Source organism: Crocuta crocuta, unplaced genomic scaffold (genome assembly GCF_008692635.1).
Source record: "Crocuta crocuta isolate KB4526 unplaced genomic scaffold, BGI_CrCroc_1.0 scaffold480, whole genome shotgun sequence".
Taxonomy (NCBI): Eukaryota; Metazoa; Chordata; class Mammalia; order Carnivora; family Hyaenidae; genus Crocuta; species Crocuta crocuta.
Window position 1 is genome coordinate 227,117 of NW_027532418.1, and position 14,989 is coordinate 242,105.

At 33.6% G+C, this 14,989-nt stretch overlaps 1 protein-coding gene across 2 annotated transcripts; it reads left to right on the forward strand.

Moving 5' to 3' along the window:
* The first annotated feature begins 274 nt into the window (after positions 1–274).
* Positions 275–11,099, forward strand: LOC144243900 (olfactory receptor 4K2). 2 transcript variants are annotated; one of them, XM_077779039.1, is made up of 2 exons: positions 275–1,181; positions 11,047–11,099. In XM_077779039.1, the coding sequence occupies exons 1-2, from the start codon at positions 275–277 to the stop codon at positions 11,097–11,099; spliced, it is 960 nt and encodes a 319-aa protein (XP_077635165.1). The 2 variants fall into 2 exon arrangements, with proteins under 2 accessions (XP_077635165.1, XP_077635166.1); XM_077779040.1 differs by lacking the exon at positions 11,047–11,099 and having other exon boundaries at positions 275–1,225.
* Positions 11,100–14,989: the final 3,890 nt, after the last annotated feature.

Sequence of the window (14,989 nt, forward strand, 5' to 3'; positions counted from 1 at the left end):
AGGTAAATACATTCTAATGATATAATCTCAATTTGATTGCTATATAGTACCAAATAACATAGATATTATCTTCAACACCTATGACTTAAGCTTTATTTCACTAATATCCTATAATTATCTTTCAAATCAATAAACCAATGAAGATGGAAAGAATAGTAAAGATAAGTTTTCAGAAAAGAAGCAAAATCTTTGAACGTGGATTCTTGGAGCTTTTGTTTAAATAGAATCGCATTTTTCCCCCCATGATACAGGTTTCCACCTATCAATCAGGACAATGGATGTGGCCAATAAGTCTGTTTCTGAATTTGTTTTGCTTGGACTCTCTAATTCCTGGGAACTACAGCTATTTTTCTTCATGGTGTTTTCATTGTTTTATGTGGCAACAATGGTTGGTAATAGTCTCATAGTCATCACGGTTATAGCTGACTCTCACCTACACTCTCCTATGTATTTTCTACTTACCAACCTTTCCATCATCGATATGTCACTTGCTTCCTTTGCCACCCCTAAGATGATTACAGACTACCTCACTGGACACAAAACCATCTCCTTTGATGGGTGTATCACCCAGATATTCTTCCTACACCTTTTTACTGGTACTGAGATAATTTTACTTATGGCCATGTCCCTTGATAGATATATTGCAATATGCAAGCCTCTCCGCTATACTTCAATCATAAGACCTTGGGTGTGTGCTGCCCTTGTGCTGGCTTCCTGGGTTGTGGGAGTCATGCATTCAATGAGCCAGGTCATATTTGCTCTCACATTACCATTCTGTGGTCCCAATGAAGTAGACAGCTTTTTTTGTGACCTTCCTGTGGTGTTCCAGCTAGCTTGTGTAGATACTTATGTTCTGGGCTTGTTTATGATCTCAACAAGTGGCATAATTGCTTTGTCCTGTTTTATTCTTTTATTCAATTCTTATGTTATTGTCCTTGTTACTATCAAGCATCATTCTTCAAAAGGATCATCTAAGGCCCTTTCTACCTGCACAGCTCATTTCATTGTTGTCTTCATGTTCTTTGGGCCATGCATCTTCATCTATATGTGGCCACTAAGCAGTTTTCTTATAGACAAGATTCTGTCTGTGTTTTATACCATCTTTACTCCCATTCTTAACCCAGTAATTTATACTTTAAGGAATCAAGAGGTGAAGACAGCTATAAGGAAACTGAAAACTAGGCTTTTAAATCCCAACAAGACCACTCCTTGGCATTATTTTTAATTTTAAATTCTAGTTCTAGTTTTAACTTCCCAGGCATTATATGCCACAGTTTTTGTGTACAAAGCATTACAACTAGGCTCTTATTGCTGGAGTTGTCATCAAATTGTAATTGAATCAAATTACAATCCAATCATAAATATTAAAACTACTCTTAGTCATATGTTATATGTTATATTTCAGAAAAGCAAGTTGACAGAAGCAATTTCTTCCAGAAGCAAAGACTATCTATAAAAATTCCAAGAGTTCCTGCTCTTGGAATTTTGGAAATTCCTGCTCTTGGAATTAGGAAATTCAATATTAACAATCTAGTCACTGGAAAAGATGAACAAAACAAGAGAAGAGGAAATATAGATTAAAGGGGAACTAGAAGATAAAGGCATTTATATACAGCCCATTACCAAGTTACTCAGAGAATTGTCCCTAAAGTACGGAAAACTAGTAAGATTTCTATAAGCCTTAGAAACTCCATATTGCTATAGGGTTATCCTCTGACAAGCAGTGATTTTTCCCATATATCTCTTGATCATTCCTACCTAACATTTGAAACAATTTGCAATCTCTTCTAATTGAAGAAAACTCTAGACATATTTCATTACAAATGTTGATGAGGTCCAAAGAGAATGCTATAAGTAGAAGAGTCTCCACCACCCACTTTGAGCTAATAAGCAAAGATATATAGCCATGATAACTTCTGATAACATTATGAATAAAGAGGCTGAAAAATTCCACAAATTAGAAAATATTATGAAATGAGTTTCAAAGCAGTACATTTTGTTTCATACAGGTACTATATGTCAGTTTAATGGCTGGGAAGTTAAAACTGGAATTAAAGTAAGAGATACAGTTTATGATAATTTATGTACAGCCTTTGATTTAATTTTACAGTACTGAATTGAATTACAGTTTGACTAAATTACTTTTTCCTTTTAATATATGGTTGCAAAAATAAGAAATATGTGCTTAGTGATACACTGTCAATGTAATAAGTATGTTTCTTTATTCAAATAGGTTTTCTTTTTCTTTTTTTTTTTAGTGTTAATAGGTTCAATATTAGCTTTAAGGTACACAAGGTATCGCTACCACCTGCTGGTAGTTTCTGGAATTATAAGAATTGAAAATCAGAAGAAAGAATTCTGCATGCCTTGCTTTGCAAATCATCTTGTTTAAATTGATGGCAGACATGAAAGAATTGATATTTCAAATTAAGTAAGTGATATTTATAGTGTTCAGCATATTATCCAACTTTTATGCACAAGAAAATATCTGTTACAGCCACAGTATTTGATAAATATCAGGTTGTTCTTCTTTGGCATTACTGAGTAAATAATAACCAAGAATTATATATGCACTAATTATCACTGATGAGAGAAAATTTAAGAAAAGGAAATTCCTAACTGTTCATTTTAAGCCAAATGCCAGCAGAAATGTGTTTCTTCTTTATCATTGTGTGTTTATTTTCATTTCTTTTTAATTTAAAGTTAGTTCACATATAGTGTAATATTGGTTTCAGGAGTAGAACCTTGTGATTCATCACTTACATATAACACCCCAGTGCTCTTCCCAACAAGGAAACAAATTTACAATTAAAACTGTGTGATATTGTGTTAAAACCCTGGGAATGGTTAAAACTGTTGGGTAAAAATGTCTATAGTATTAACACTAATCTCTGTTTATATCCACCAAATAATAGCATAATTCTATTATGCTATTATATATCCACCAAATATAGCATAATACAGGTAGAACAATTTAGGGTTTATGTGTGTGTGAACTTTCGCTTACATGCGCAAATACACAAATGTGTTCAGAATCAAGGAATTAATTTATGTAGAAATTTTCTAGCTGGTATTTTGTAAATGCCCCAAATAATTCTTTTGAATAATATATTTATTTGAACAGGGAGTATATTTTGTAGTGAAGTGGTTTTTGCAAGATAAGTGTTGAGCCTTTTCAAAGGAATATCATCAATCTTCAGTACTTGTGTGGAGAATTATAAAACTCAAGGACATTTGCCAAAATCCTTAAAGGTACAATTGATCAGCAGCCAACTCTGCAAGATGAGTCAATAATGAGATCGATTAGTTGGAATTATAGTGAGATTCTGCAGCTGAGAACGAAAAGGGCCACAGTCTCTGAAGGACTTTCATATATAAAGGAACTACATACTAACTTCCCTTGTGGCTCAGTTTAAAGAATAAATGTACAAGTTAACTCTATGTATTACATAAATCTTAATTAGGAGCTATAGGTGGACTATTTTATCACCTTGTCTCCTTGTCATGCTGCTGACACTCTTTTATACGGGGTTAAGTACAGTGACAGCCACAGGCTCCCTACGCAGTAGTAAAGATGGTGCTATTTGCCACTAGGGCATCCAAATTCAAAAATATTTTCAAAGCATTCTAGATGAACAGAAACCAGCTAATATAAACATACCAAGTTGAAGATGGCTTTAATTTCCAATAACACAATTGAGAGAGTATTGCTATTAAGATAATCTAGAAGAAGACTTCATTGATGAACACTCTCTTTAGGTGTTTGGAAAGCTGGGCAATGACAAACTTATGCTCTTTCAAAAATTTTAAAAAGCTGTCTTGTAAAATTAAGCAGAATAATCAAATGCAGGTGAAAAAAATTCAAAATTAGGTCTAAATGAAATGATAAAATATAAATTGTAGTATGTGAAGAAATTGAATATATATAATGGCAATAAAAACTGTACAAAATGTAGACTTCCAAAAATATTTGAGGAAAATTTCAGAATAGTATATAGTGTTATATTGAAGCCCATTTTATTTTTATTTATTTACTTATTTGTTTGTTTGTTTCCAAGAGACAGACAGACAGCATGATCAGGGGAGGGTCAGAGAGAAAGAGAGAGAGAGACATAATCTGAAACAGGCCGCAGGCTCCAAGCTAGCTGTCAGCACAGAGCCCGACGTGGGGCTCGAACCCATGAACCCTGAGATTATAACCTGAGCTCAAGTCGGACGCTTAACTGACTGAGCCACCCAGGCACCCCTATTGAAGCCCATTTTAGACCGCCTGCTTTGCATGGGTTTCCTCCAACATCCTGGAACGGACCCTAACAACTTTTTACTCACAATTTTGACCCTTTTTTTTTTTCTTAAAGAAGTCCCCTTAGAATATATAGACTTTAGATTCTATAGAACCTATATAGACTTTAGACCCTATAGAACCCTTAGTTTAGGGGTAAGTCTTAACACTCAGGTATATTTTTACCAGTGCTAAATGCCAGTTCTACTGTTTGTTAGTGGTGTAAACTTGGGGAAGACAATCTGTTTCTGCATCTGTAAAGGGAAGTAATAACATCACTTACACTGCAGAGTTATTTGAAACATAAAGGAAGTCATTTATATAAAACACATAATAAATATTCAACAAATGTATTGTACTATTGTTCTGATCAACTTTGGGTAATTTGATTAAGGGACTTGATACTCTCCTGAGCTAAGAATTGATGTGTTTAATTTGAAAGTTAAATTTATATTTTATAAATTTTCTGTATTTGGGTATGAGTGTATACAATTAATGTGTATCAGTATTAATTTGGAAAATTAAAAATAACTTCCACTTTCTGTTTTATACTTTATTGTTTAAAAAAGTTAAAAAAGATTTTTTAAAAAGTAAATGGCCCTAGAAAACTACATCAGTTCTTATATTTATTTTGGTTTTCAGAGACTGTTTTCCACACTGCTCGTAATGTTTATGAATCAAGAAAAATTCTGAATTGTTTTTTAATTAGTATGTGATGGCTTCTTTACAATGAGTAATTATTAAATTGATTTACTGATTTTAGAATGGATTTTCACTACAATTTTGGTCAGAATAAGAATGATGTTTGATCCTTCATATTATTAAAGGGCAGACAGAGATAGGTGCATAGATTAGTAAATAGTTTCTTAGACAAGTCTTTTATGATATGGACAGTCTTATGAGAAGTATTTTTCTACACCGATAGGGGCTTGGGATAATGTGATCATTGGATTCTACTGCCAAATGGAAGAAGTTCTTGATAGATGATATCATTTGAACATGTCAGACTCTTCATAGAAGTGTTTTCAAACTTAAACAATGACCAATGAAAACTTGTGTTTTTTTGTTCTTTTGTTTTTAATGTAACTTGTTGTCAAGTTAGCTAATATACAGTGTATACAGTGTGCTCTTGGTTTTGAGGGTAGATTCCCATGAATCTACCTACATACAATACCCAGTGCTCATCTCAATAAGTGCCCTCCTCAATGTCCATCACCCATTTCCTCGTCTTCCTCCCATATCAACCCTCAGTTTGTTCTCTGTATTTAAGAGTCTCTTATGGTTTGCCTCTCTGCCCCTCTGTTTGTAACTATTTTTCACCTTTCCTTTCCCTCATAGCCTTCTGTTAAGTTTATCAAGGTCTACATGAGTGAAAGCATATGATATCTCTTTCTCTTGACTGACTTATTTCACTTAGCATAATACTCTCCAGTTCCATCCATGTTGCTGCAAATGGCAGGATTTCATTCTTTCTCATTGCCAAGTAGTATTCTATTGTATATATAAACCACATTTTCTTTATTCATTCATCAGTTGATGGACATCTGGGTTCTTTCCATAATTGGCTATTGTTGAAAGCACTGCTATAAACATTGGGGTACTTGTGCCCTTATGAATCAGCACTCCTGTATCCTTTGGATAAATTCCTAGTAGTGCTAGGTTATAGGGTAGTTCTATTTTTAATTTTTTGAGGAACATCCACACTATTTTCCAGAGTGGCTGCAGCAGTTTGCATTTCCATCAACAGTGCAAGAGGGTTCCTGTTTCTCCACAACCTTGCCAGCATCTGTAGTTTCCTGAGTTGTTAATTTTAGTCACTCTGACAGGTGTGAGGTGGTATCTCATTGTGGTTTTGATTTGTATTTCCCTGATGAGGAGTGATGTTGAGCATGAATTCAGTGAAGTCACAGGACACAAAAATAATGTACAGAAATCAGTTAGTGTACTGATTAATAATGAAGCAACAGAAAGAGAAATCAAGATATTGATCCCGTTTACAAGTGCACCAAGAACCATAAAATACCTAGGATAAAAACCTAACCAAAGATGTAAAAGATCTTTTTGCTAAAAACTATGGAAAATTTATGAAGGAAATTGATGAAGACACAAAGAAATGGGAAAACATTCCATGCTCATGGATTGGAAGAACAAATATGGTTAAAATGTCAATATTACCCAAAGCAATCTACACATTCAATGCAATCCCAATCAAAATTGCACTGGCATTCTTCTCAAAGCTAGAACAAACAATCCTAAAATTTGTATGGAACCACAAAAGACCCCAAATAGCCAAAGTAATGTTGAAAAAGAAAACCAAAGCGGGAGGCATCACAATCCCAGACTTTAGCCTCTATTACAAAGTTGTAATCAAGACAGAACAGTATTGGCACAAAAACAGATGCAGAGATCAATGGAATAGAATAGAGAGCCCAGAACTGAAACCACAAATATGTGGCCAACTAATCTTTGAGAAAGCAAGAAAGAGTATTCAATGGAAAAAGACAGTTTCTTTAGCAAATGGTGCTGGGAGAACAGGACAGCAACATGCAGAAGAATGAAACTAGACCCCATTCTTATGCCATACACAAAAATAAACTGAAAACTCATTTTCAAAGGAGCTTTTAGACAAAACCGTTAATGCAAAGTTGACAAGAGAACTGAATATTTTGCATGGAGGTTTTTGGATGAATGTAACCAGACTGAAAATCAGGTGAAAAAACAATAATGAAAACCTAATTCATGTGAACTTTCTGCATACACTCTCAGAGTCCAGTGAAATACACTGAGCAATTTGACATTCTTTCAGTTTATATACTTCTGTTAGGATGATTAATTTTATAAAGATCAGAATAGTTTTTTGTTGTGAATTATTTTTAATGCTATTAGTTATACCTGTGAGGTAAATATATATAACTTAAGCTGCAGTCAGAAGACCTAACATCCAAATGAGACAGGAACTATGACTGGGATCATGGGTTCATTATTCTGTATGTATGGTTGTTGGTATAACTGACATTTTATCTTTTTCTTTATGATTTATTATTAAATATATACATACATCCAAACATCTAGCATGTACTAAAGTATGTTTGCATATCTATTTTTACTCTGGTAATTTACACTGCCAACATAAGGAGAAATATACCTATTCACATTGTACTATCTCTTTAAAATTTATTTTTTATTAAAAAATGTTTAGGCCTGGAGGTTTCAGGTTTTTTCCTTAATAGCTGTTTTATAACTACTAATTGCTGGCTGATTGTTAATTTGCCTATCTTTGTTTTTTTGCCTTGTAACTTTGCTAGGTCTCTAAAGCCATCAATAAAAGCTAGATTTTTCCAGTTTCCTCACTCGCCTCCCACCAGAGGAAATTTAAAGGAGAAAATGTATTTTATACTGAAATAGTAGTGCTAGAAATAGTGTTTAAAATAGAAATTTGATTTTACAAAATTATGTATTTACCTCGAATTATTCCTGTCAGAGTATAATTATATGGTTGCCTTCAGTGATGAAAACAGAAATCACTGAGTATATGAAGCAGATTTAACACAGTGGTTTGGATGCTCATAAAGTCATCCAAATAACTGGAAAAGTAGGATTCTGGAGGCCAATATTAGAGTTGCTGGGATCCAGAATAGACCCCAGTAGTAAGATCTTAAGGTCAAAGAGTCTTGATGCTATTGCTACTGCCTCACTATCCTTAACCCCCTTGTAGCTGTGCACAGTGACTGGAAAATAGGTCTGGCTGACACAATTACTTCTCCCTCACATATCATCTTGCACACCAGCAGTGATTACATCAGTATCTGAAGCTCTGTTGTTGGTGCATCTAATCGGTGGAAAATAATTTGCAAAGAAAACCTTGGCTTAAAAAAAGCAGTTCATAGATATCAAGTTATTTTTATGCAAAAAATCCTAAAGGAGTGTAGATTAGAGGCTAAGTCATCAGTAATATCTATTATATTAACATTCATTTTACATTATATTAGACTTTTTATTGTAGAGTAAAACCAAGGTAAATAAAAACACACAGAATTTATAGTGTAATGAAATAGAAGACAAACACCATTATAACCACATCTTGAGTCACAAAATAGAACTTTGCCATTCACTCCTGAAGCTCCTGCATATGTTCATCTCAAATACACATCTCTCTCCCTTCCAAAATTAACGACTGTCCTTTTATAGTAATAAATTATTTGCATTTCTTTACAGTTTTATATATTCATGTATACCCAAGTATGCATCCTGAGACACTCAAATTTCATCTTGTCCATGTTTTCTTCCTTTACTTTTAATGTACATTTCATGTACTTTTAATTATACATTTCTGTATAATTTATCTTCTGAATAATTACAGCTATTTACTGGGTAGAGTGCTCCCTAATCTGGAATGCATGATTGCATGCATATAGTGCAGTTCAGCATGTACCTTTGTCCTTCATATTTCCTGAAAGTTACAAATCCAAAGACTTAACCATGTTTGATTTGACACCTTTTATAAGACACACTAGGGATGGTATTATGTTCCTTCATTTGGAGGACACTGTTATCTTCCTCTCTTTTCAGAATGATAGCAGCTATTGTTATTCAATGCCACAGCCTCTACTCACTGTCTGTAGTCAATTTTCTTGGCAAAAGCATGTTTTATATTGTATTCCTCAGGATGACTTCTTGAGAGCCAAATTACATAAGTTCTGGCATGTTGACAATAGTTCCTCTGGTTCTTTAAACTTTGAAGTAAGTTTTGCTGTAAATTCCTTGGCTATCCCTTTATTTCTGTGAGTATGTTAAATTTAAATTATGACTCTTTTTGTAAGTACTCTGAAGCCTGAAAAACCTATGTCCTTCTATATTATCTGAGAACATTACAAGTTAGGAATTTGGAACTAATTCTTTAATTTTTGAAGGGAGCCATTAACACCCCATCCTGGAGTTATTAGCGGCTCTCTAAACCAATCAAATAGGATTCCAATGCATTTGTGAGAATGTGGAGAGACTTAAAATTCTTCTACTTAAATAATGATGCTCTTCAAGAGAAGCATGCAAGTGAGTTATCATCAAATTGCCTATTTAAATTTTCTAATTTTTTCAAGAAAGGTATAGATTTATAGGTATCTTGATTTCTTATAGAGATCCTATTTGAATCCTATAGTCCTATTGGATTTGCTATCCTCATCTGTAATATCACACACTCTTAAATGCATGAAGAAAGAGAATTTTGCAGTGCAACAACTAAAATAATTATGATGCAAAGAGATTACATGGCTGATTGCTACTTTAATATATTGTGATGTAGCTCAAAGAGGATAAAGGCTGCCCTTTCTGAGTGTCTGTTCTATCTAAATCTCATTAGTAAAGCACACACCAAAAAGGAAAAGAAAATATGAGGATAGGTTGAGGGATCTCTTAGACAACATCAAGCAAACAAATATTCACAATATAGGGGTCCCAGAAGAAGAGAGAGAAAATTATAGAAAACGTATTTGAAGAAATAATAGCTGAAAACTTCCCAAACCTAGGGAAGGAAATAAATTCTCAGGTTCAAGAAGTACAGGGAGTTCCAAACAAAATGAACCCAAGGAGGTACAGAGATTAACACATAATAATTAAAATGTCAAAGGTTAAAGATAATGATAATTTTAAAAGCAACAAGAGAGAAGCAAAAAGTTTTGTATGAGGAAAACCCTATCTGGCTATCAGCTGATTTTTCAGCAGCAATTCTGTAGGGTAGAAGGAAATGGGATTATATATTCAAAGAACTGAAAGGAAAAAAGAAATACCCACAGCAAGTATATTCTACTAAGCAAGGTTATCATTCAGAATTGAAGAAGAGATAAAGGAGTTTCCCAGACAAAAGTTAAAGGAGTTTATTACCATTAAACTGGCCTTACAAGAAATGTTAAAGAGGCTTCTTTCAGTGCAAAATAAATGGCCATAATGAGATGTTAGAAAATTACAAATAAAAAGATGTAAAATATGACAGCATCAATATAAATGTAGAAGACAGAGTAAAAAAAATTTTTAAGAATGTGTTTAAATGTAAATGATTATCAACATATATATATATATATAGCTATGTACTTAGCATGTTATATATGAACTTCACAGTAACCATAAACTCAAAATCTTTAAGAGATATGCAAAAAAATTAAGAAAGCAAAACATAACACTATAGCAACTCATCAATCAAAGAAAAAGAACAAGAGAATAAGGAAAAGAACACAAAAAAACGCCCCAGAACACAAGTAATAAAATGGTGCTACATATATACCTATTGATAATTACCTTGAATTTAAATGAACTAAATACTCCAATCAAACGATGTACAGTGACATAATGAATAATAAAGAAAACATGATTCATCTATATTATACCAACAAGAGAATCACGTTAGACCTAAAGACAGAGACTGAAAGTAAAGAGTTGGAAAAACATGCATCATACAAATGCAAGTGAAAAAACAAAAAGCCAGGGTAACAATACTTATATCAGACAAAATAAACTTTAAAATAAGGACTATAACCAGAGTCAAAGAAGGACACTATATAAAGATGAAAAGGTCAATCCAATAAGAAAACAGAACCATTATAAATATCTATGCACCCAACATTACAGCACTTAAATACATGAAACAAATATAAATGAGCATAAAAAGAGATATTGTTGGCAATACAATAATAGTGGAGGACCCTAACACCCCATTAACACCAATGGATAGATGATCCAGGCAGATAATTAATAAGGACACAGTATATTTTAATGATATATTAATCCAGATCAAAATAGCAGTTACATACAGAACATTCTATTTTAAAATAACAGAATACACATTTTTCTTGAGTGCACATGGAACATTCTACAGAATGATGTACACATTAGGCCACAAAAAAGTTTCAGTAAATGTAAAATTATACACATGCATCTTTTCCAAACACAAGAAACTAGAAATCAAAGAGAATCTTTTTTTTTTTTCTAGGAGAGAAAGAGAGACAGCGTGAGCAGGAGAGGGTCAGAGAGAGAGGGAGACACAGACTCTGAAACAGGCTCCAGGCTCTGAGCTGGCAGTCAGCACAGAGCCCGACGCGGGGCTCCAACCCACAGAACCGCGAGATCATGACCTAAGCAAAAGTCGGACGCTTAACCGACTAAGCTACCCAGGCGCCCCAAGAAACTAGAAATCAAACACAATAAAATAACTGGGAAAAAACCCCACAAATATGTGGATGTTAAACAATATGCTACCAAACAACCAATGGATTACTGAAAAAATAAAAACTATACAGGAAGATAAATAAAAATGAAAAGACAATGGTTCAAAATGTTTGAGACACAGCAAAAGCTGTTCTAAGAGGGAAATATATAGTGATACAGGTCTTCTTCATGAAATAAGGAAAATCTTGAACAACCTAGCATTACATCTAGTGGACTAGATAAAGAAAAACAAAGCTCAAGGTGAATATAAAGCAGGAATAATAAAGATCAGAGTGGATATAAATGACAGAGAGACTAAAAAAACAAATCCAATGAAACCAAGAGCAGATTCTTTTAAGAAATAAATAAAACTGATAAAACTCTTATCCAGACTAATCAAGAAAAAAAGAGAAAGCCCTCCCCCACCAAAATAACCACTCAGAAGTGAAAGAGCAGAGGTAATGACTGACACTGCAGCAAAAACAAATATTGTGAGACAATACTACAAAAACCATATGCTAACAAACTTGACAACCTATAAGAAATGGATAAATTCCTAGAAACATGTAATCTTCTAAAACTGAATCAGGAAGAAATAAAAAACCTGATTATACCGATTACTGCTAACAAATTAAATCACTAATTAAAAAAAATACCAAAAGTAAAATTCTGGGATCAGATGGATTCAAAGGTAAATTCCACCAAACATTCATTCATTCATTTAAAAAATTTTAATGTTTATTTTTGAGAGATAGAGTGCAATAGAGGAAGGGACAGAGAGAGAGGGAGATACAGAATCTGAAGCAGGCTCCAGGCTCTGAGCTGTCAGCACAGAGTCCAACACAGGGCTCAAAATCACAAACTTCAAGATCATGACTTGAGCTGAAGGTGGATGCTTAACCATCTTAGCCACCCAGGTGCCCCCAATTCTACCAAATGTTTAAAGAGGAGTTAATACCCATTTTCCTGAAACTATTTCAAAAAATAGAACAGAAAGGAAAGCTTCCAAATATATTCTATGGGGCTAGCATTACCCTGATACCAAACCAGACACTGACACCAAATAACAAAACAAAATAAAACAAAAACAAAAAAACTACAGGCCAATATTCCCGATGAACAGAGTTGCAAAAGTCCTCAACAAAATATTAGCAAACCACATCCATCAATACATTAAGAGGATCATGCACCATAGTCACATGGGATTTATTCTGGGTACGCAAGGATGGTTCAATATTTGCAAATCAATCAATGAGAGAAACTACATCAACAAAATAAAAGGTAAAATTCATATGATCTTCTCAGTAGATTAAATAAAAACATTTGCTAAAATTCAACATCTGTTCATAAAAACTCTTAACAAAGTGGGTTTGAGGGAATATGCTTCAACATCATAATGGCCATAATGAAAAACCCACAATTAACATTATACTTAATGTAGAAAAATTGAGAACCTTTTCATAAGATCAGGAACAACACAAGAACATCTATTCTCACCACTTTTATTCAACATAGTACTAAAAGTCCTAGCCACAGTCAAGTGACAAGAAAAAGAAATGAGGCAACCATATTGGCAAGGAAGAAGTTAATCTGTTACTATTTGCAGATGACATGATCTATATACAGAAACCTCTAAAGACTCCACCGAAAAACTACTAGAACTGATAAATAAATTCAGGAAAGTAATACAAAATTAATACTGAGAAATCAAGTTGTGGTTTTATATATTAATAATGAAGTAGCAGAAGGAGTGATTAAGAAAACAACCTCATTTACAATTGCACCAAAAGTAATAAAATATCTGGGAACAAACTTAATGAAAGGGTTGAGAGACCTGTACTCTGAAAACTGTAGAACACTGATGAAAGAAATTGGAAAAGACAAAGGAAAGATATTCCATGTTCATGAATTGGGAGAATACATATTTTTTAAATGTCCATATTACCCAAAGCAATGTACAAAGTCAGTGCAATCCCTATCAAAATACCAACAGTATTTTTTCAAAGAACTAGAACCGATAATACTAAAATTTATATGGAACTACAAAAGACTCTGAATAAGCAAAGCAATTTTGAAAAAGAACAAAACTGGAGTTAACACACTCCAGATTTCAAAATATACAAAGCTGTAGTAATCAAAACAGTATGGTACCGGCACAAAAATAGATAGGAGAATCAAAGAATAGAAAGCCCAGAAATAAACCAAAGTTTATATGGTTAATCTATGACAAAGGAGGCAAGAATATATACAATGAGGAAAAGACAGACTCTTCAATGTATGGTTCTGGGAAAACTGGACAGTTTCATTCAAAACAATGAAACTGGACCACTTTTTAACCCCACAAAAGAAAAAACTTGAAATGGATTAAATACCTAAGTATGAGTGAAAGCATAAAAATCCCAGAAGAAATATAGGTAGCAATTTCTCTGACATCTGCCATAGCAACATTTTTCTAGGTATGTCATCTCAGGCAAGAGAAACAAAAGCAAAAATAAACTGTTGGGACTACATCAGAATGAAAAGCCTTTTCATGGTGAAGGATACTAAGCAAAACAAAAAGCAATCTACTAAGTGGGATATTTGCAAATGATATGTCCAATAAGGGGTTAATATCCAAAATATTCAAAGAACCTATACAAGTCAACACCAAAAAAAGAAAAGCCAATCTGATTAAAAAATAGTCAAAAGATGTAAATAGTAATTTTTCCAGAGAAGAAATACAGATAGCCAACAGAGACATGAAAAGATGCTCCTCATCACTCATCATCAAGGAAATAAAACCACAATGTAGTGTACTACTTTATACCTGTCAGAATGGGTAGAATAAAGAGCAGAAATCATGAGTGTTGGCAAGGATATGGAGAAAAAGGAACCCTTGTGCACTGTTTGTGGAAAATCAAGCTGGTTCAGCCAGCATGGAAAACAGTTTTGAGTTTCCTCAAAATATTAAAAACAGAAATACTATATGGTCAATAATTCTATCAATGGACCCAGTGAAAACAAAAGCACTAATTTGAAAGGATATATGCACCTCTATATTTCTTGCAACATTATTTACAATAGCTGAGATATGGAAACCAGTTAAGTGTCCAGTGATACATGGACGGATAAAGAATATGTGGTTTGTACATACCCACACTTACCCCCAAAGGAATATTATGCAGCCATAAAAAAAGGATGAGGCTCTGCCATCTGTGACAACATGAATGGACCTAGAGGGTTTATGCTAAGTGAAATTAGACTGAGAAGAAGATATACCATATGATCTCATTTATATGTGGATTTAAAAAACAAAACAAATGAATAAACAAAAAGCAGAATTGAACCTATAAATATAGAAAATAGATGAATAGTTGTCAGAGGAGGGGGGTGCAGGGATGGGCAAAATGGGTGAAGGAGAGTGGGAGATAGAAGCTTCCAGTTATGGAATGAAATAGGTCATAGGAATAAAAGGGGCAGCATAGGGCACATAGTCAATAATATTATAATAGCACTGAATAGTCACAAATAGTG

Excerpts from the sequence above, each read along its gene's own strand:
- LOC144243900 (XM_077779039.1), top strand. The coding sequence starts at position 275 with ATGGATGTGGCCAATAAGTCTGTTTCTGAATTTGTTTTGCTTGGACTC. Across the intron at positions 1,182-11,046 it reads TATAAGGAAACTGAAAACTA|GATATATTAATCCAGATCAA; the intron begins GGCTTTTAAATC and ends GTATATTTTAAT.